This window comes from Helicoverpa zea, chromosome 10, assembly GCF_022581195.2.
Source record: "Helicoverpa zea isolate HzStark_Cry1AcR chromosome 10, ilHelZeax1.1, whole genome shotgun sequence".
In the NCBI taxonomy this organism is placed as follows: Eukaryota; Metazoa; Arthropoda; class Insecta; order Lepidoptera; family Noctuidae; genus Helicoverpa; species Helicoverpa zea.
In genome coordinates, this window is record NC_061461.1 from 8,700,960 (window position 1) to 8,726,131 (window position 25,172).

Consider the following 25,172-nt stretch of genomic DNA (forward strand, 5'->3'; position numbering starts at 1 on the left):
ATAACAATAGCGATTAATTAAAAATATCAATAAAACATTGAAGAGCATAATCGACACAATATTTGTTTACCTCCAACAAAATACAAAGACTCACGCGAGTCACGCCACTTACCTACTGTTATCATAACGTTTTTTGAAGCTACTACAAACTTCAAAAATATTAAAAACATCAAAACAAATAAAAAAAAAAAACATTTTGTGGTTCCTTTAAGGACCATCTAAACGCATTTAAAGAAGTAAACAAAAAAAAAAGAATAAAAAATTGCATTCGAATTTCGAACGCCTGTAATTTTTCGATGCGCTCTCAAATTACTTTATTAATTCCCTATTAAATAATACCACATTATTGGTGGTCGTGCGTGTGGTATATTTTTTTGCAAAACAGAGGAACTTATGGGCCTTCATCGTTGTGTTTTAAACGTAACAACTTAATTTAGGTAGGCGCCGTTCCGCCTACGTCGATTGATTTCATATAATTTTCGTTCCGCCCAACAATCTTCCGATGAATTGCCACAAAAAATAAACCACCGTGCGAGTTATCAAAGTTTAAGAGCTTTTGTTGGATATCTTCAACTTTACCGTGAAAGTGATGGGCTAAGACTATAAAATGTTATTTATGATTCTATTTCTTTGAAGTATAATTTTGATTGCAAAAATATTACCTGTAAATAAATTAGCTGTGCTTCGATTAAGTCATATTTCTTAAATGTATCATTTGTCATTTGTAGTGAAAGCAAATTAAATAAAAATAATTGAGACTGGTTTATTACAATCATTCATGATCTAATGTTCTACATTTAAATTACTAATCGATTAATAAAATCAATCCCATTTGTTTTTGAAACCTGTTCATTGGTGACACACACCGTCATAAATATTTAACCAAGTTCCATTTTCAAAAATATTTATAAAGCCCCCGGCGTCCGCAGTGTTGCCGTTAGTTCCAACCAGTCACATTTTCTAACACGATGGGAATAATTAAATTTCGTTATCAGTGCCTTCGAATCTAATTTTAATTAAAAAGCGTCACATATTTCACGCGGTATTCGGTGGTAGGCGGTGCAATGTGTCCAGTGACTACAGCTGACCAAATTCAGTTGAACCTCATACCGTTAGCATTTTCATATAAACTATCATCATCTACAGATCATCCTAATCTGGCGATGCAATATTAAATCGTTAAATTTAATATTGGCTGTGTAGTTTCTTTTATTGCTTCACAACTAACACGTATGCTAACACGGGTCAAGTGATTAAATTTTTTTCTCTGGCAACAAATAAATGTTTATTCTCACGCGATTATTGTTCATATTAAATTAATGGCTTTCCGCTCTGTATTATTTATTGATGTTATGTAAAAAAATGAACGTAATGTATAACATTATTGGGTGTCGGTATTTTTATAAGTGGTAATTTCGATATTAGAATTTATGATCAATTAAGTTTGTAATGAACTGTACGTGGGTGACGCAATTATAAAGCAAACATCTTCATAATTAAATTACGTGTCAAAATGCTGATACGAAATTGTCACTGACATTATTGGGTCACTAGTTGTACCAACCTCGTGCAATGTAATGTGAACTTCACAATAATAATAAGATAGTACGTAATGCATAAACCGAGCTACTTAAAATTGCTGTAAACAGCAATGTCAATCATAATTCCTTATGCATAAAGATGAATATTAAATGCAGTGATTAAGGATTTCATTTAGGTAGATAAAAGACACCACAACAATATGCCTGCATGCTTCGTAATCATCAAATTCCTTTCTGTGATTTCGGACAAAGATCCTTTTGCGCTGACTAATTATAATATGGCAACGATACGGGCACGTAGTGCGGAGCGGAATATTAAAGATCAAAGTCATGTAAACAACCATTCACTGAATACTTTAGTGCTTTCTACTTTCAAGATAGCACAACTTACAGCAAAAAGAGAACTCTTAATTGGAAAGCAGAGCTTGGCACTTATCCAGAAGACGCTAGGTAAAATAAAATAATGAATAGTTAAAATGCAATTTGCACAAAACACAATCAGATATTTCAAAACAAAGCGTGCATAGATTCTCATATTAATTTTAAACTCTAGAAGATTGGAATGTGAAATATTGGTTGAGGATGTTCGCAGTTTACAAAAGAAAATGATAAGCAAAAGTTAGGCACACAAATATTTCGCAATAGTTATAACAGAGTCCGAAATAACGAAAGGTGAAAGCAAATTCAAACAGGCGTCGACGCTCAAAGTTGCGTCGTTCTAAAACAAACATTAAGTAATTCGCTAGTTAGAATAGTATTACATATATCCGCGAACACATAGTACGCTACTTTCGTCAAATAATAGAAAAAACGAAAGCCCTTCACTTGGCAAGCTCAGCTTAAAAGCCAAGTCTTGTATAAATAGAAAAAGTCGTCGATTTATCGCCGATGTCGTTAGGGGAGTTTTTGCAAGTGTTTTTGTTGGAACTGGGAGAAATAATTATAGAAAATAACCAAAAAAGCTGTTAGGACTTAAATTATCGCTGGGTTTATGGCAAAAACTTCGAGGCGAGGTTTTTTGTTACTGAGCTTTGTTATAATGTAGGTTTATGTCAGAAGTGACCCATTATGCACTTGGATATTAATAAAAAGCGATGACTCTAAGCAAATTGAGAGATCAAAATGTTGTATTATGTAATTATTTCATAGCTTCAAAGTCTTGGATGTTATTTAGGTAGGTACTTAAAGATTTTATTCTAGTAACAGCAAGACGCGAAAATTATATCAGATACTCGTGAAAATAAAACAACAAATCTAACGAACACTACAAATTCTACAACTGGTGTTAAAATTCCTAACCGCTTTGATGAATCTTGTTTACAAACAAAACAGTAAAAACTCTTAACAACGCTAGCAAGAAGAAAGCTACTAGGGCCACAATCCTTGAACTCGGTCCTTTTCACCAATAAACCCGGTATAAGTATGCGAAACACTAAGAACAGTCACATTTCACAGTCATAAGTCCGTAGCCATGCTGTGCCCGTTACTATATCGCACAGTGGTCTCTACCTGTTGCGGTGACTGGCCGTTGACCCGTCAAGTATTGACATATTCCTATAGTTTCTCACGTCTAGCCCTTACACACTATTACTCAGCGTGCCTTTACTCTGTTAGCGAATGCAGCCTTCATAGTACATCTTTCGAGTTCAAGCTGTTTCGAAACTTTCTTTATGAACGTTGGTGAATTTTAGTTCACTTCAAATATTGTAGTTAAAAATCAGTTTCAAGGATAAATACAACTGTTTTTTCAGAAAATTCAAAAAAACTTAATGCTCTATTCCCACATTGATTGTAAATAAATAGTGGTTAGAGTTGGGATAAATGTCTGGCATTTTTTCCACGAGTATAAAATGTTCAAAACTGTCCTTCAAGAGCCTCATAAAATGTTAAACCAAATAATAAATTTCACAGTCCATTATTCAAGGAATTTCCCACTTGCCTCTTTAACTATTAGTGAGTGAAAAAACAGCTGCAAAATTCCTAATGTTCTACCATTTTTGGTTTATTTTAGGTAGTGGCTAAATAAATGTAAGTGAAATAATACACCTGGCAACTATACTACCGCACAAGGCAGAGAAGTTCAACCTTTTTACTACCATCTTGTCGAAACAGAGCAGGAATTTGTGATGGCTAGCTCCCATAGTAAGGATGATTGCAAACATTTTTACATTCCTTTGAGAATAAATCCGATTCTCTAATTTCACTCATTCTCCCAGGAGATAAAAGACGACCCGAAGCAGAGAACGGCATAAGTCTATCCCAAAGCTACCTTCGGTCTTTTCAAAAAATTAAATTGCCTAAAGGTTGTTCACCACTGCCGTTCGGCTCCCGAACTAAACGATTGATTGTCGTCAATTACAGCATAAGTTATTCAGGAGCTAATGTCTGTATTGTCCTCGCGTTCGTAATTCAATTGGAGGTAATTGATAATTGTAATCGGCCATCGTGAATCATATCTTACGTTTACTTAGCAGTGTCAAGATTGATATACTTTTACAACCTATATCTTTGTTTTTGTATTTCCTTGAAAAACAGTATTAGTAACTGTTTAAATCTTGACTAAATTGATTTTAGTATTATTTTTAATACTTTTGTAATGTTTTTCCTCCTTTTAATTATTTGTTTAATTATGTCGTACCTAATTGCAATTATAAAGTTTTACTACATTAAACGCTAAAGTATCCCCACAATGAGAATTTGATATCCTCATCTAAGTATCCAATAAAAGTATTAACCAGGATATAAAATTGTGTATACAGATGGTACTTACGCTGGTCGTTTCCATCGGAGCGAGCCATGATGGTACCGTTTGGAAACACGTTGACGTACATATGGGAGCACTGGCTGTAGAGGCGAACCGACCGGACCATCGATGGCACCGCACCGCAGATCACCACCTGAAAACAAACAAACCCTTCAATGTAAAACAAACTATCAACAAAACCCACAATCTCAACACCAACAAATTCATTGCACAATTAGAAGAACGAACAGCACAAGATAAGATTTCAATTTGATGAAACGTAGAAATAAATTCACAAACGATTCAGAATATTCTAATATGTCCAGCTTATCGTGAATCAGGTTTGTAAGGGTGATAATTATGAAAATTACCAGGCACGACAAGATCTCTTAATAAACATTTAGCAAGACTACCTACGGCCATTAAATTCATGAACTTATTGAGCCATTTTGTGTGTATTCTCGTAATGAAATACAGAACTGGATATTTTCGCCGCTATCGGCGTTTCCACAGACGGATCGTCATGCTAAATCGACGGTGCGATAACGGTGTGCCGTAAAACTCTGATTTACGCAAGGATTACTCATGTCCCTTAATGATTGAAGCCTGTGTCATATGAGTGATGTCACAAACGACCTACGTAGAAGAAAATCAATTCAAAATTGGAAACACAATATCAAGGAAATGGATGTTGTAAAACGGATTGCGGTTTCATTGGTATTCGATTAAGATAACACTTATGGTCAAAGGAAAGCGCGTGATGTAAAAGTTAGTATTGATGCTTTAGAGAAAATGTTCAACACTCTTCTGCTGCGTGTGGTCCATACCGCCTCACTCTAACAGCTAAGTGTCAAGTCGTTTAAATTAGTTTCCTTATTCTGTTGGTGCTTTCACCGGGATTTTAATGGCGCCAGTGTCGACCGACACCTCATTACGCAGATATTGATCAAACCCTATCTCCTATGACCTTGCGAACTTCACGAGTTGAGATGTTGAATATTTTACTCGTTAACCCTAAAACACGACACCTTCTAATTTCCACAAACACATCTAGATTGATTAGAAAACTTACAGTTGATTAAATTGCCACGTGTGATATCTCGCGTTTCCTAATCGAATTATAATGCAACAAGCACACAAACACGCCCATGAAGTGATAATCAGTAGTTGCATATTTCAAGCGGAGTTACGTGCGCTCAGAGAAAATACCACTACTTATTAATATAGTGATATAGAATTTTGTAATTATTACGAGAGCCTCGCGTCGCAGGCACCACAATAAGGAAACAATCGATCGTTTTAATGGGTCAGCCGTGCTCAGCTAATCCGTCAGACTGAGGGTTTGGACCGCAACGTTTAGGCAATACTAAATCCTATGCAGATGTCATTCAAAGTTGATTTTTCATATTTATCTACAGTTGTTTTAGGTCCTTTTATAACTGTACAAGCGGTGTCATATTCAGGTGGGAAAGCATAGGCTACCGCGTCGCGGTCACTATTCAGCCATATTGCATTTCACGTGAACTTTTTGTAAACAATACCGCATTTACTTTTTAGTGTTGAATGTTTAAGTTATTCGGATTGTAGTCGTAGCCATAGCAATTTAGTCAAACCAATACATGTAAATGCAAATGAGATAGATAACGTTGTTAGATTTGTAGAAATGCGTACAGCGTCAAGCTTGCATTACGAAACTTTAATTAACAGAAAATACTTTTGGTGTTAAAAATCTTGACACATAATCATATCACGTCAAACGAGTCATACTTAAAAATAACGGTCCTGTTTCCCAATACGATGAGAAAGTTAATTATGTTAATGGAATTTATGAAGATTTTCATACACTTTCAGAGAGTATTGAACATTACATTTCACAGGCTTATTGAAGTAGAGTATGATCTTATAAATCCAGTCACACGGAAAGCAATAAAAGGTAAACCATATTTACAGTAAATAAATAATCGCGTGTTTATCTCAATTAGTTGTAGCATCATGTGATATTAAACTTTGAACACTTGATTCTATTAAGATAATTTATCGAGATATCATATCTTAATGTTGTAGCTATGTAATTTATTAGATGCAAGCCACGGTATTAATGTTTAGACATCTTATTTATATTAACGATTGGTTTCTATTACTTTTGAACTACACCATGACTCATTAGTTTTGTCTATACTTTTGTATGCAATAATTTGGCTTTAATTTTTTATTCCAAATATCAGTATTCCCAAATTAATGTAAACGGTACGTACGCCGAGAGGAAGGTCGATACCATATGTGCAATTATCACGTATTCGAAGGTCACTGATCGTTTTGTCATTGGGCTTATCTTAGCCGACCCGAGCAAACGCATTATTGACGCATGATTACATGCTAACCGACCAAAACTATCCAATAGCAAGTGTATCGGAAATTTTCACGGTACACAGCACAGATACCGGTGCTCAATACCGTATAATCTCCGGTACTTTGAGCAGGTACTCCAGGGCTTGTTAGCGCGAAATTAATTAAACCTTATCAAACCGTGTAAGCCTCTTTCAATTGTTTTCCCAACACTTATGTTTTGGCGCCGCTATGGCGTACATTGACGCTTTTGGGTCACAGTAAAGTGGGGTAAGTCTGTTTTTTGAAAGAACCTTTTTATTTTTAGAACAGTGTCCCAGAAACGAAAACAGAATGGACCTTTCCTGTATTAAGACTAATTTAGGTTTTGAATGGAGCTCTAAAGGTCCATCATTGGCATAAGGGTCAGGTTAGCGGCACTGGTATTATTAAAATCTTTGATAGTTACAAACCTTAACAATGTAATGTGCTGTCATTCGATTACGCAATTTGAGTTGTCAGTCGCACCTCAAAATGCATACCTACTTTGATAAAATAATACTTTAGTTGGTATGACTATAATTTTATTGTATCTGTCTATAAAATCCGGGTTCATCACAATTTATTGACAGATTAGAGCCATTTTGAGACTGACAAAAAACTGATGTTAGATTTGTTTTGTGCTTTTGTCTGCTTCTTTGTCATATCTTAAGTTCTTAAGGAAAATAAAAATGTGCTGTAGGTGCTATCGGCAATGATAAAAATTCTCTAATCATAAAAAAGCCATTTATCACACAATATTACGAAATAGACACTTTTATAGACGACGCCTAATCTTGCGACATTTCTGACCCAAATCCGATACATTGTAATCACTTCCTTAGTTCTCTATCAGAGATTAGTAATCTTGGATTAGCTTAGAATGCTCAATTAGGGGGCTATCCGTCCGTCGTATAGGTCGCCTCACTATTGTCGAAATAGAAAGTAAGTGAAATTGTTTGGGTGGATTTCACTGGTTTATGTCAGATACCTTTAAAATTATTTATTTTCGCACATTTCTAGCGGGGTTGAAGAGCAAGAGCCTATAGTTGCATCATATTTTACTCACATCAAACAAATAAAAGACATGACAAAGGCAATAATCATTTTCAAATCGCTTCTCGAACATATTCCAATTTCAAATAAAAATCTGCTTTGGCTGGGCTCGTTTTTGAAAATAGAATTTTGACCGCTAATTCAGCCAGTCAGAAATTGAATGTCAACAATGTTTAGATCTTCAAGTAAGACCTCACAAAGAAGGTCCGTTAGGTTTCCAAATCCTTATCATCATAATCATGTTTAGGGATAAGACTGGCCACACACGCGCCATGATAGCGTAATATTGTTTTACTATGATAGTGTACCATCTTGAGGCCTACAGCATAATGAAAGAATATTAGATTTTATTATAATTGTAACAGATATTTATTTGGTGTAAAAAAAGGTATAATTCCTAATAATGAAAGGTAAAAAAAAAGTTTTATCATCGTCATAAGCCGGTGATATATTTCTAAAGAGAAATTCAAAAATGACAGAACGGATCATGAAGTGTTAAACGACAAATCGTGCAAATGAATTATTGAATTGCGAAGACTTGTAGAGGGCATGCATAATGTATTTTTTTTTCTGGTGAAAACTACTTTTGGTCGAAACTATTTATTTTTACTAGTCATGTTTCAGCCTAGGTACCTACTGATTAATGTATATTATAGTTATTACAAAAAAATGATGCGGATCACTTTTTTAATTTTCGGGTTTATTTAAGTTCATGATTTAATTTTATTTTTTAATATTGATTCATCTTTTATTTACACGTGGAACAAGAATTTCATACATTATCCAAATTAAAATTCATTTAAATACGAGTATGCCTACTACACATTCCGAGATTTCGATGCAAAACAAATGTTGCTCAATTTATTATATCTAAACGTTTACATATCGATTACATAGGTGCGTCAATCGATACCGGGTTACAGATAAATTTTGAACTAAACGGCCCAATATCTACGGAAAATTTCTTATTCTGAAATACGAATGTGATTTATATATATACGTAGGTATATTAATGATTTTTAATCAGTTCTATCGATTGAAGAGACTACCTATTTAATTTTATCGGAACACAATTATTACACCACGTTACGTAAATATGAAATAAGAAATCTGGGAAATTATTACAGCCAATGTATATGGAGGAGATACCGAATTAAGTAGGTACTTAATGTTTAATTATTTAGGAATAAAGAACTAATTAAACTAAATAATTATTCAACGGTTTTAGCCTGATTTGTCAAGTAAAACGGAAAATTTTCTTAATCGATGCCTGATTCATTTGTATTTTCCAAATGAGTCGGTTTATCTCGTTAAACACTTATACGTGCTAGAATTTTGATCGAAATCTTACTTTTAGCATGATTATCGTCTCATTAGACGAAATCGTAATGCTGGTCTTTGATCTCGGAAATCGTTGCCCTCTATATTTATGCATATTTGAGTACGTGGTCCGAAGATTATCGTCATGGAAAATAATAATGCACACGATTTGGGCGAATAGAGGAAAGAAATTTGATACCCGAAAGAATATTTCGCTTTTTAGATTATAGTTATTGCTCCGAAATAAGATCGTTTTTATCTACCATTGGGTTTACCGTTCAAACTCTGATTGCAAACGGTCCGAACCCAAACGTAAGATTGTATGACAAGAATCAAAACGCCTACAATACATAATAATTGACGAACGTTTGAATATCGAATATCTATTCAAAGAAGAAATTGATCTTCATCATAAACGATCTTATATTACCTAATAACATAACCTGTGTTTTATAGCAGGCTTTGTAATTGAAAAACTAGTAATAGGCGGTATTCAATAAGAGCAAATTTCTTCATCGAACAGCGTGGAGTGTTTGCCTATGTAATCATGGCAAATGATAGTGCCCGCTAAACTCTCTTTAGATGTCCCGTACTTTAAATATGATACGTTCGCGGAAAAATAGGGAGTCTTTACGATATTAAATAGTTTATTAAACCTCATTATACTTTATTCTTGATTATAAGGTGAGTATTATCAGTAGGCGATTTAATGATTTTATTAAGATGAAGCGTAGTTGTGTCTATCTGTAGAGTATTAATAGCCTATAGGGGCCCGTGACCTAGGCGTCCTAGTGCTACAAATAGGTTGATCAGAGAAACTGAGTGTGCTAGTTTCTTTAAATCAGAAATGATTTATATGTGAAATAGTTTATGTTTCGTTGATTTGTATATAATTACTTAGAAATATGCACTGTAAACGACTTATTATGAATCAATAATATTTTTTAATGAGGCTCTTCTACAGAATATACAAAAATTTGGACTCTTTGCCTCATTATACAAAGTCCTAGTAGACGGTTTTCGCAGTAGTCGTGCAATTCACGTAAAATTTTTGTCCCACTTATTCTGGTCCTAATATTGTATGTGGGACATGTGATAATTGCGACAGCTAAGCCACAGTCACGTACAGACGTTGGTATTTACCAGAATTAGGAAGTCAAGTTGTTAATACTAACTTTACCGCTTCAAAGAATTATCGAATATGATGACGACAGTAAAAGACAGATTTTTTGAAATCCTACAAGTGTGGTAAGCCGAAGATAGATTACTTTGGATAAACAGTGTCTCGGTTAAGGCATTTCAAAACAGGGATGACCTTCAAGATCATGAAGAGTATGATGAAGAAAATAAGAGTGGATTATGAAACCTAGTTTGCATATAGAAATAGCAAGGATTTTACTTTTGAACTTAGAGAAACTGACAGCCCTAACAGTAATCAACATCGCAAATCAATATTACGTTATTGAACAGATAATTGATTGATTTAATTAAACGAGTGAATGATTGATTTATTATCGTCGTGCGTCCGATAGTGATGCCGGGACACGTCACGTCAACGTCTAGACGTCCGTATCGAACGAATGCGGAACCCCGAAGTACATTTGTGTACAATCAATAACAGTAATGCATTACCTGTTAGGGACAAAGATGCGGCTGATTAAAGAAAACACCGGACTGACATGGATTGTTTAGACTATCTAATTGGAAAAGAACAATATGATAGAGCATACGATGTTAATAACTTGAGATTTGGTGACAGATGAGTAAAACGAGCCCAATAAAAAATTATCAGAAGTTGTAAAAATGATCCTTGAATTAAGAAAATAAAGAAAGCGGACAGGAATAAAGCACATAGAAATCGTTAAAAGCCGCAATTTCTGTCAAAAACTTCGCAAACACTCAAATAAAACTACGAAAGAATCGACTAGTTCACCATATCTATTGACATGTTTACATTCATGAATAATTAAAAAATAAGTTTGTTTTTATGTAAACGCTAATCAGTCACGGCGTTCCAATATTTATAAGTAAACAATACTTTTATTTAATTACGAATAAGATAAGTTAAAGTAGCTGTGAAGAAAGATGATTTCATGGCATGGATTCGAAAGGACAATTATTTAAGTAAACCAACAGAATCTGCTATGGTCTCAAAATGCTACCTTGAGGAACTCCGATACCTTTGATACAAAATTTTGCGTTAACTGAACCTAAGGAATATTTAACTATTGGTATATAGAGCAGATCAATTTCAACCATCGGAAATATATTCAGCACGGCTGTTAACGGCTACAAATACCTCAGATAACTACAAACGCTACAAGCAAACTAATCAGTAGCGGATTACGAATTGGAAATACCGAAGCTTAGTTATTTACTCAACCTCGGTGTTCTTAATCTTAATTGTTGACTTGTCGAAATATTTACATAATTACATTTTATGTGTTATCGTTTTGTTGACAAGATGAATATGCAATCTTTGAATTAATGTTTAATTGAATTTATTTTGAAGCATGACGTGTACCGTTCCGTAACAGTTTTATTTTATTTTCTAAATTTCGTGCAATTTTAAATTTAAACTGTTGTATGACAATAAATATCTCTATTAAAATATCTTACACTGAATAATAATTGACATTGTTATTCAATGCTAGCATTATATTTTTTATCTATCTAGCTGCTTCAAAGTATTTCTCAGAACTTTTATCGCACTAAAACTAGTCGCATGCGCTTTACGGGTAACCGGCAGACGTTTTCTCATTACACCTAGCTAATGTGAATAAAATGATGGCTGCGATTGAAATTACTAATCCTTTTACACCGGATAACTGACCTTTTTACGTGTTACGTAAATTGGTTTTATTAAGAGCTTACATACTTAGGTTATGAGTATGCCTAACCCAGATATGAGAAACATGCAAATCGACACCTCATGCTAATTTTCAATCATCGGATGAGAAATTTTATTTGGAAATCATACTAATGATTTCATGTGTGTCAAGAAGTGTGATTTCAATATTGCTTTGATAATTGAGTTGTTAAGTGAAATAACCTTTTGGATCTTGAATTATTTCAATAATTACCCGACTTTGACAGGTTCTATCGATTCATATTTTACTCGCATGACTCGTTAGTGAACAGGTAATCATAAACTTGACACTAAGCACATTTGCATAAATAATTTTCTAAAAATAAAAAATCACAGTACATCCCACGAATTTCAATAAAATTGGTTATAATTATACAGTAGCGAATTTTATAGACTGCTACGCTGCCATATTATACATTTATGGCTACGCCCGATAACCTCAACACTACTGACTTTATTTTTATTTAATTAAAACCTCTCACAACATTAATAAACTTTATGGTCAAAGATAATTTATTTTATCGCAGATTAATTGGGAATTAATTTTTAAATTTATGTTCTATACTAAAAGAGTTACTAATTCTTTGTCTGTTTATGCAATACAAATGATTCTATTGAATTATAGAAACCTGTTGAAAACAATAAAGTAGGAAGATAAGAAGACAGGTCACGGTGAAGATTAGCTCTTGTTATTACATTTAACTTATGTCATTGCTATTTTTCGTTCGTGAGCGTCGCAATATTTTCAAATTTATTAATATTTCTACTACAACCTGCATAGCTGCGAATACGTATGTAAAATAAATTTATTGTAAGATTGAAAAGTATAAGAAAATATATGAATATCTTACCATCAGGAGGCACAATATCTTCGCAGAGACGGCAAGCTGTGGTAACCTGAAACAGAAAAGAAAAACAAATGAGCATCTTCATTATCAATATCACTTATTCATTACTGAAAACTATATATAGATTATTATTTACATATATGTAGTAGGTACATTGCAATAAAATATAAACTTATAAATAACTGAGGCTAATATGGTTTAATTTATTATCATTTAATTTCTTCGCAATATGCCTAATAATGTATGCAGGTATAATAATGAAAATATGGGAGGTTTATATTTAGATAACAACCAGAAAGTAATCTTCCTCGCCAAGTGAAAAGCGCAAACAAAGCTGACTATTTGTCTTACATTCGCTAAAGTGTGAAACACTGATAATATTATGTGGTCAGTTGTATCTAATTTTACACTAAGTATCTACTTATCTTTTAAGGAAAAAATATTATTAGCGAATTTAATACAAGCAAAAACATGTTTTTTCTTGAAAATACTGAATAATAATAATCGTAGATATAGAGAAACTAATCCTTCTAATCTATTACACATGTCTCTATTATTTATAATTATTTTAAATCTTCTTCTACTTAGACTGATAAATACAGATTACAACTAAATCATTATTCAACATGTGAAATATATTTTATGTCTAAAAACAGGCAAAAAGATGTTGGTACAATGTATGATTCTGATGGTCTAATAAACGTTTTTTATTGTGAAATTCAGAAGCTTCATAGAAAAACGTTGAAAAACATATCAGTAAGTATAAGTTCACGCTCTGCAATCATGCACTCTCGGAAAATGACCCCACATTAGAGGAAAATGACCGATCCGTGAAAATGATAGAAAATTTAAAAATAAACCAACCATTTGCGGTTTATATCACAAGCATGCCTTTACAACGACAATTACCAAACACACCATAATTGCAATTGTAAACCCTAGCACAAAAGAATTTTACGTACCAAAAATACCCATCATTTTGGTATTACCGAACCATAAACAAGGTATGTACACTTCGTACAAACTATAAAAGAAAACAAGAATGTGTTTCCTTATCTCGAAGTTGTACTAACCGCGGTGTTCTAAGACGATTGCAAAGATTAACTATTTTATTAAATGCTCTTGACCAGTTCTTTACTTACAATAGGTCATAAAACTAGCAAGATCGCTGCGATTTTTCTTCATACCAAAACATAAATGCTACATGAGATAATACATTGCATAACCTTTTCACTGCTTGTTTAGTAAGATTGAAAATATTCTACTTAAAAGATGATGCAGATATTTCTAATAAATCAGTATTTATGAGTGTAGTTCCTGACATTAATAATTCTTTGTTAATGCTGTAATAAACTAGAGATATAATTAGGGTCCATTTACTCTATACAGTATCCATAAGTAAAAAATCTAGTCTCTTAATGGTCGAGGTATTTCAGTGGCTTTTAAATATAGATCGAAAATAAACAACATTGGATAAAATAATCAATCAAATTTAAAAAAAAAATTGCAGCTATGAAACGATGTCTGTGTAAGAACATTGTACGTCTACATAGACCTATTAACGTATACATAAAATAAACGTGTCGCCGTCAACTACAGACGATTTATAGATTCCATACAAAATCATTAATCACTGAATCACACGGTCTGCTATTAGGTAACCTGATACCTAGGTATCAGCTACCGGGCATAGTGCGTAACAAAAACTCGGGTTCATAGGCCAGGTAATCATCCTTAGGTAACTTGCGTACAAGCATGATTTGTAAGAGTTTTGTAGTGCCACTTGATGAAATTACTAGACGTGCTCAGAATGTATGCGAGCCTGGTACTTAATTGGTTTCAGTTAACACGTGTGAAATAAAACAAAAAGAAATAGAAATAGTCTCATTGTAAATGTGATTTCGTAATCCATAAGTATTTATGAATATATTCACTATTATGAATATATTTGTATTTATGAATTATTTCAGGATTCTTTGTTGATTTGGTGATGGATTAAAAATAATATTCTCTGTTGGAAAACTACACCATCGCCAAGTAACATACCCTATATTTTTTCCGTTACCTACGGGAAAAGTTCCCCCGGGACACGTGTGCCACCGCGAAAATATAAAAATTCTAGTAAACAAATGAGCATCAAATAGCAGCTACTACAGTGTTTACTTGTAAAAAATATTTTCATGTACTAAATAGAGGAGTACAATTACTACAATTGTTCACCTGTACGTTGATATACGAGAAGGATACGACACGTATTCTAAACGTAAATTCCAACTAATTTAACTTGACGCATCGTCAAAGAATTCTTTTTACGCAACTACGGAATTTCTTTTGAAACATTATATGAACTTGCGTCAATACGTTAATGTTTTGCTATAAAACCACAAAAAATGTCTCATAAGGCTTTTACTGTTATAGTAAAACTATATTTTATTTTGCCGCATTTTTGTTTTAATTACACGAAGAACGTCCAAGTTTTGAATAAATTGTATTTCATTATTATGCTAAACTTACATAAGCTAACGATTTTTTTTCCTAAAAATAATAAGAAGACCAACTTCGGTATAAACATAAAAATATGCTGCATTTTTTAATCGAACCTTATTACAAAACTCCAGAAATTCATCACGGCTCTGTAGTCTGCAATAACTGCATAGATGTCACGTGAAAATCCAAAAACCTCACTATCTCTGAAACGAACTATCAACTCGACATTGTCCAGTAAAATATCGCACATGTCAATTTCAAGAACTGATAACTTATTATATAACAGTAGTTCAAAGCCCAGTAACCTAATTCTATCAATCAATTTTCAAGCACAAAGATAAACGGATTAGATAAAAAAACATATCGCAATTTCATCTGTATAAAAAATGCTCAAATACTCGTGCCATATATCGTTAAACCTACCTCTACACGTGACGGTATTTCAAGGATACAATAAAAAATAATGGTTTCTATTGAAGGACGCCATAATTATGGTGCTTCTAGTTTTATTAAAGTTTTCATTATGATGACATAAGCGTGGAAAACGTTTGAAAGACATACAGGATATAGATCACGTGGCATTATGGGATTAATATAAATGAATACAAATATTTCTGTACGATGCGATTTCACGTATGAAATTCCAGGGAAAAGACGTTACATATTTCTGTTCCGGACACGTAACGTTTGTAATACATATATCTGTCACTTTATATGGAAAAACCGCATTTGCAAGTACACAAGCGTCTACAACCTTAACAAATTCTACAACCGCATTAAATTCTCAAAGCTGCATAGAACCTAATTAACAAGCAGGCCAAAGCAGGCATTCATCATGAAAGTAAGTACTATACTTCACGGCTGAAAGAATTACATAAAGCCTGGAATTCTAGCAAAGGTAGAACCTATAGAAGTCTATATGAAGGTAGATGAAAACGTGAAGGTAAAGCTCAGCTGGTAATGAATTTTCCCGTCCCGACCTTGAACTTCACGTGCCATGAATACAAAATGAGAACAGTTTCTAGCGACTGTAAATTCTAATGAGCGTCTGGGAGGTCTCTATTAACATAAAATGTTACGAAAACTAATATAAATATTGGGGAATTCGTAACATCGCATGAGGTAGCGAATATTACGTGTTTAGAATAGATTTATGGACATTCTTTTGGTTGTGTATTGAGTATTGTATTGTTGAGTAAACTTCCTAGTCTGATTGTTCATTTTTGACATGGAATTAAAAAAAAAGCATTTCATCTTTAAGTTACAAATATCCTAATAGAAGTAGATAAGTAATTAGTTACGGACACATAAACAAAAATACTGGATAGAAAACTGACTAAGAAGATAGTATACTTATGATTATTTTTCCGACCCAAATATCGACCAATAGAATTGCACCATTCGACGTCACGTGGTACAACCTACATGGTATTATACTGAAAATTTTTTGAATATTTTCTCTGGTCGTTGCTACGTCAAACTGACAGGTTGTGGCCGACATTTGGGACGGAAAAATAATCTCCCGAATACCACACGAGCTTCATAATTATCTGGCATTTCCCTCAAGGTTCCCTGCAAACAAATAAAGTCGTCAAGTTTTCCAGGAAAAATCACTCGCGCTTCGCGCTCGTGATTTTTTAACCTGAAAAACTTGACTCCTTCATTTGTTTGCAACGAACCTATCGGAAAATACCCGATAATTTTGAAGCTCTTGTGGTATTATAAGTGAATATATATCTACACACTTCCTCGTAACAAAAAAACGTCATAAAGACATGAAGAGCCGATTAAAGACCATCGAACTTTGGATAAGTCACGCTTACTTGTACCGTACGTTATAGAACGTATCCACGTGTCCACTGACTTCATGTACTGTAACTAATAATATTAAATGTTTTGACTACAAAATGTCTTTATTTACATGCACGGTTCTGCATTGTACATTAAACTTTTCAGTTGCACTACGATTCGTTTTCGGAAACAAATGCCAATTATTTGCAATTTTGATTTATTTGAACTTTTTGAGCCTCAATTTTTTTAAATGAATCGTATATAAAATATATCTAAACACACATAAAATGTGAAATTTCTGCTCTTCTAGTTTGTGCAGTTTCATAAGTATTTTTCCTTATCTGGAAAATATTTCTAACAACATAACAATGCTGCAGTCGACGCCATATTTGTCCGGTACATTTTTGTTCTATCTTATTATGAAATAGTTACAAAGACTAATTCCAGCAAAACATTAAAATATTTAGACATCAATATCATTTATTGATCTATAATTCAGAATCAAGACAATATTATCGATATTTTATGCAAATTAGAATTATCTGTTTGGAAATCGTAACATGTCACTCGATTTTATTATTATATCAAGGCATAGGTATAAATCGATTTTTATTCGATAGGAAATTAGTGCAGCATTATCATGTTTATGTAGGAACTTATTTGTATTTTCTAAATATTTTATCCGACTGCCAAGAAGAGTTTTATTTAACATTCTATGCTTATAAAGTAATATCCTTCTCATTGGTCAAATATTCCCTAATTTATCAAAAAATTGTCATTTGTCTCTTATTGTTTGTTTACATACAACAAATAAACACTAATTTCTATCGTTTTACTATAGTCAATTTCTGGTAGTAAAATGTAAAGAACCACTTGCACCTTGGGAAAATATTCAAATATAGCAGTGAATTTAAACAAAAATTACTGTACCTAAATTATTTGCATAATTATATTTTATAGTAATGATTTAATTATATCTTAAATATGGTCCTGTATATTTTTAGCAGAAAGTAAATCCGGTATCCTGTTCCCCAAGAACAGAAGAAAAGATAATCAAGAGACATAGTCATATCCTTAGCTATATAACAATAAAAAGAGTGTATTATATAATATACAGTTGCAACTCTTTTTCTTTTCAGCAAAACGCATCAATGTCTCATTTAAAATCACATGAATAAATTTTATTTGCAATAAAATGAACATACGAGCAAATATAAGATTTATGAGTAAAAACAATAAAGTTTACAATACGCCATACTTTACTGAGAAATCTTCAGGAATTTGTTAGTGACGAATCTAAAATGACAGCTTCTATACTAATTTAGTATTGGGGAAACATCATGTTTGTTTCTTGAACTGTAAAGGCTATTACTATCGTCGTAGTAGAATGGACTTTATCATTGTTCTGAAATTGGAAATTTACTTTGAAGACATCTTGTAAACAGTCCTCATGATACACGACTGGTCGTGAAAATATGCACATAATGATACATACACAATACATTATCATTTTCGTATCTGTAATTTCTTTCCAACGTGTTTGTTGATAAAAGCAGTATTGTAATGTCATATAAAACATGAATCTATAGACGTTAATATATAACCTCATTGTTTGTATCTCTTTCTTTATTTAATTCTCTATAACCTTGTTATTAAAAATCTTTAACACACTTTTTCTATAATGTGCTCCGATTTTCATTCGACCAAAACAAATGAATTCTGTGTAATCACATTACGAATAATTAAGTATATAAAAGTGTAAATAATACTTAATCGAATTAATGAAACATTAATATCATAAGTTAATTAAACCTAATATCCATTTCTTGTGACAAACTTGAGAAACGCAATTAAGAAAAATAACACGCATATGGGAGAAAACAAAGCCTTCTTGGTTTAATTTATAATTATAATTATTTATCGAACGAGTAAAAATAATGAGCAAACTTGCGTATATAATTTTAAATTACTAACGGAAGTGACGAACATAGATATTTTTATACCTAATATATTTATAAAGCAGTACAATCCATGTCGACTGATAACTGATTATATAAATGATAAATAATCTGTATGTACCCAATTATCCGTTATACTAAATTATTTATAACAATTAATAATATCTTGTTGATTATTGTTGGGGACTGATAAGCACACTTGACGCAAATACTAATATTTTGGCATTGGCGCCAGACATCAGTACCTAATTATATAATTTTATATTTGTATATATTACCTATAATTGTAATTTTACCGCATCATGTTTGATGTACCTAAGTACAAAGCTCAAAACGTGGCGACAATTTGATAAAGTAACTAAAATTATGCTGGGTACATTACCCAGTGACAGCGATGAGGAGCAATTTTTTGATGCAATGTATTAGTTTTAAGTTGTATATATAAGTTTATTTTTAATTTTTAAAATTATGCTATTATATTAAATTATAACACAAAAGTGCGTTGTTCTCTTTTATAGAAAGGACAATGGGCACTTTGTATGGGATTTGGTACCCGCTTCAACAGTAACGTATGATATATCATTAGAAAGGTATTTACGTGAACAATAATAAAAACTATGGGGCTTGCCTCAATTAGCTGTCCGATCCGAGTAACGATAAAAATTAAATCGACATAGAAACAAGTATGTCATCCATATATGCAAATTCATTAAGAGGCATATGTCGTCAGTATAATAATTTTAAACTAAGTTAATAGACATCTTAAATTGTTTGAGATACACTCTACTATAATCTAAAGGTTGTAATAGTCTATGGAGTCATACTACGGTAACACAATCGTCATCTGATTTGACAAAAGTTCAAAACATTTCTGAAAACACAACTAAACATTTTAGTTACATACTATCTTTAAACATACTGGCTTCCATGTACCTACACATTATATGAAATAAAAAAAAACCTGTTATTAAAACACGATAATCTAACATTAATTTATTGTAAATACTGAAAGACTTTCATCAAATACATAAGCTATATAAGAATTCTGCGTGAACTGCAAAGGTTTGCACACAGACTTTTTTTAAAGCAGTGGGCAGGCAAACATTCTAAGAAGGCCAAATTCTTGTTTTTTTGTTACTTTACCAGTTTTTATTCAATACAGTTGGATTTCAGAACTACATCTACGTTGATGATTTATGAACATTATACATTCTATTAGTCGATGTCACGCGTTATGGACAAGGAATTGGGACTAGTCGTCGTAGTAAACATTTTTTGGCTTGCCAAGACCTACGCAATGGTACTAGACTCAACACTGTTGGACAGGGTACCAAAACGCCCATCGTCCTTTACCACTTTTTAAGAATACTTAGGCATCTATTATGGAACGCAAATATATTGGGGGGGGAGGGGGTAAAGTAATCCTCGGCATACGATTTTATGTCTATTTCAAATCTTTGTTAAAAATAAGTAAGCGTAGGTACATTTTGAAAATTTAGTATTTGTTAAATATCACATAATTTACCTTCTTATAAAAATAATCATTTTCTGATTTAATGAAATTTTGTTATTGATGACTACACAAACAAGATGCATTAATTATGTGACGTAAAAGAGAATTGCATTCATTGATATTTTTTAATTATGAAGAATGGATGCGATTGAATGATTGTAATTTGTTGATTATTTTGCTCAAATCCTGATGGAATGTCGTTATGTACAAAATAAAATGTGAATTTTATTTTATTGATTTACAAACAACAGTACTTACTGCATTAGATATGTGTATCTACATGGTAATGTTTTATAGTGAGTAATAAAATAAGTACCAAGAATCGAAGAATTCCTAGTCAACTATAAAAAACCACAAACAAATAATATAACAATTATAGTTTAAATACCTAAACCAATCCAATACATACAATAATTTGCTATTGCTACAACATATTCAATGGAATAGCACTTTAAATAATAGTAGCTATTATGTTATATAATGCCTGATTAACAGACCTTCTGGTCCTACACAGAATTCCTAGTAAGAACTTAGGTACAATTCGCTTCAAATAACTCTACCCCTCTGAATTCAGTCATTTGACGTTTCGTGCATTTGCAGTAGTGTTTTGTTTGTAGATTTTGACTGAAGCGAAAAATCTTCCACGAGAACTGTACCCCATATTATCTCTATGTCGATATTCGGTCACTATAAGTACCTACATATCCGCCTACCTTTTAGAAAATACAGGCATGATATTCCATAAACACATTATAATGTAAATTTTGTACAGTAGGTGCTTATTAATGGTCATGTTAATATTTTAATTACCTACAACCACGGGGGGTATTGTTGTGACCTGGGTCAGCCGCATAGTAAGGAATTGAGATGCCTTCATAAAAGTATGCACATATTTTAAATCTACGTGTCATAGTTGCATCAAACTTACCTATTATTATTCGAGTCTATAGGTATTATAGTTTTAAAAACTTCAAAGAGAATAAGTAGTATTCATTAATTGGTGAGCAATTCTCAATACGGTAAAGATTTTTGCTACGAGAGATGTGATTCTAACGACACGAGAACATGTCTAGACTATTAGGCAAGAAACTACAGCACCTACGGGGATTACGGTATTACCAAATTTAATATTTAAACAGAATTCCTGTAGGCACGATCCGAAAAAAGTAAAATCAAAAATATGTGCATACTTATGAAACCTGAAATTTTCTAGACAAATTTTAAAAAATAACTTAATGTATTTACCATAGTAAGGAAGAACACAGAAAGGCTTTATGTCATAATAACGCAACCCTTAAATAATGGCCTTTAATGGTTCATTAACTGTCGCCAAGCACAGGCATTAGCGAAACAAAATACTTTACTAAGAAGTTTCAACAGCAATGATGTTTATATTACATGAAATACGATATTACTTTTCATTTAACCACACAAGACGGTACCTACCAAGTAGCCGAGACATGCCTACGTATGTTAATTTACATAGAAGCTAAGTACATTGGAAGAGTCTCATTCTTTGCTAGGAATGGCTTTTGTAAAATGTTTTATTATAAGTAGGTAGCTACCTACTTAATACTTCATAAATTTTACTTAAAAACCTTAGGTAATATTATTTTTTCTTCAAGTTATTAATTTTTTTCATAACTGACGCAGCAAATGTGTAAAGCACGTAACTGCACGGTTAGCACAAAAATAATCAACAACATAATTTATCTCTAGATATGTTCGGCTAATACCTATCTTCAGAGTACACTGGTATATCAGAGGAATTAACTCACTTGTCACGATTATATACAATTGAGATTTACTTCATCAACAAAGATAAATAAGACGCTGTAAAAAATAAATTTCCATTCATAACAAAATATTAAGAACACCCATCAATATTGCTCAAATAGAAATATAATCCAAAAGTGTCGGTTATCATCGGATATAAAGATTAGATGGTGTTCGATATCTAAAAAGAGCTAAAAATAAAATTCAACGATAAAACTCTCCTAAAAAAAACATAAAAATTATCTTGGTTCATTCATGCCACAGCACTAATCGCATGGCAACTAGTGACGCAAATGAAAAGTCTTACAAAAAATACTAAATCCACTTACATAGCCGAACTTTGCCGTCATGTTGTGTCCCGTTGTATATTATGTAGAACATACATCTAACTGAATTACTCGGCTGCTTTTCCTTTACTAAAACTGAACAATCCACTTTTATGTAATATTTTTTCAACACACTTCTCATTCAATAGAACAAAACACTGAAAATAGTATACTTTTTGTGCTTCAATTCAAGCAAAACGCAAACAATAGCTTTTGTAGTCACTAGAAAAAATACAGAGTAAGCGCTGAACGTACTCTGAAGAGAAACACCTACGTTTCACATCACTTTCATAATTTTCCGAATAAGCCCGACGAGGGAGATTTAAAAATGGAACACCTTTTTTTGAAAAGCCTTTGACGTGCTGGCGTCTTTGGATTATCCAAGGATTTTTTTCTTAATTTTTCATGTATGGGGAGGATGTATTTTCACGCGCGTATTTGTGGGGCTTCAGCGCTGGCGGTCGACATGTGCGCTGCGCGGCGTGCGGCCAACGACTACGAGATAAAAACCTCGCTTGATTATAAACTTATAAGCTAAACTTTTTTGTTTGTGTGCGTGCGCTGTGCTTGTGTGCACGTGAGGCTTTGTTGGTGACCTTACAAAGTTTTCACTTACGTAGGTATTCTGGTAGAAAAGTTGCCTTTTTATATCTTAGAACTATAAAACCACGTCATTGGATCTTCCACGTGAAAGTTATTTTTGGAAGATTTTTCACAAATAAATTACTCATGGCATTAAATAAATGTTTTTTTATTCAGTTCCTTTATTACAACGTTAGTTTTATATTTTTATTGCCAGCTGGAAAAATCAAAATAGCCTGTAAAAAAATACAGAAAAGAAGTATCATCTTCTGACCCATTATAATATTAACTGTCTACCTAACACTCATTTCAGTCTTAGAATAATATAACATACACTTACGAAGTCAATTCCAAATAAATACTACATTAACACGTGTAAATGGACATTAAGAACAAATTATTATTTATCTATGTACATAAATACATAATTTACCTGGAAAATGATTCGTCACAAAATTCCGAAATGCAAATCAAATTACGCAGAAGGAATGTGAATCTTAGAATTAATTTATAATTATGACTTACCTGTACTAAAAATACTTAGACAAATATTCATAAAATTCATGACTCAGAGAATCGATTTATGAATTTTGTAGCTCATTAATAGTAATTAATTTTAAAATGGAGAGAAAAAATCAATCAACGAACGCGTTTTATCGGCAACTGTCGGGCAGAGGCCAGTGCGCCGATAAAACCGACTAAAACCTTACATTAAAATAAATATTAACAAAAAACGAACACGGAAAGTGATGTATGCAGCACCTGAGTATTAAAGTGGACGGACGTAATCTATTCACGAGTTTATCAAAATGGGTCAATGCGGCAGTACCTTATTCAGTGACTCCTTGTTGCGGCTGGCGCGTAGCGAGCGATAAAACCGCTTTGTTGCATGTACATTACTCGCTGGACTCGGTACAACATTCAGGAATTTTGTTGGCTGAAGATTTTGGCAGCAATGGTTGCTGTTTTGCTTATATGATAAATTGGTAATGACTGCATTGAGTTTTTTATTATTGTTGCTAAATAGCGGTAGGAAGTTACTGATGGCATCTATTATATAAAGTCGTTCATATTAGGAAACTACTATTTTCCACAAATATTATCGTTATTTAACACTTTAGTAAAATTCTACATGGAACTCATTATATTAAGTACACAAAATACAAATTAATAAAGAATCGAACAATATCAGCTGGAATCGTTTTTGTAAGATCCAATTATGCAAACAGCAAATAAAACACCATATTGATACAGGTGCCAAACTTGCATACAAACTTTTTTTAACAACGGATAGGAAGTAAATCTTTCACACTACGTATAATTATTGGAAATGTCATGTAATTATCCAACAGAACTTAGATATTGAACATTACAAATATTAGATGATAAAATATTTAATTACTTCGTGGTCTATTAAAACTAATCAAGTGCCAATATGCAGTGCATCACGTGTTTACAAATATTACCTTGCATATGTTTTTGTTTGAGCTACACATACAAACGTTTAAAAAAATTGTTTGTACGAACTGACATTGCTAAAGTTTAACTGTTCATGTTCAATGCTAAAGTATTATCCGTGAAAATATAAACTCGTAAGTATAAACTCGTGTTATGGATCAATATAGACTACACCTACAATATGCGGCTTCAGATCAATAATTAAGGAGAGAATAAATCTGTGACATGTCAACTTCCACAATATCACTTTATAGGTAAATAAGCTATTAGCACTCATCTTATTCTTTTATATTTAATCTTATAAAAATAAAAAACTTTGTACAAAAATATTCAATCCGTGCTAAATTACGTATAAAGGAAAGGTTCACACGCATAGCAGAAAATTGGATTAGCGAAATGTTTAATCTCTTAATCATCCTAAAAGCTTTTATTATTTTACTGCCATATGAATGGGAAGCACAATAAACATAATCATAATCATGTTACATCAAACGTTTTTTCCAATACCATTTCTCGATACCGATTAGCTAAACGATGAGA

General features: G+C 32.6%; 1 protein-coding gene across 1 annotated transcript in view; it reads right to left on the bottom strand.

Annotated features, from left to right (window-relative positions):
* Positions 1-23,085, bottom strand: part of LOC124633961 — a 36,809-nt gene extending 13,724 nt beyond the window's left edge. Inside the window, exons 1-3 of the mRNA XM_047169346.1 lie at positions 22,596-23,085; positions 12,745-12,790; positions 4,312-4,438 (exon numbers count right to left, since the gene is read on the bottom strand). Coding sequence (XP_047025302.1) covers positions 4,312-4,438; positions 12,745-12,790; positions 22,596-22,597 — 175 coding nt within the window. The 5' untranslated portion in view covers positions 22,598-23,085. The remainder of the gene's footprint in view (positions 1-4,311; positions 4,439-12,744; positions 12,791-22,595) is intronic.
* Positions 23,086-25,172: the final 2,087 nt, after the last annotated feature.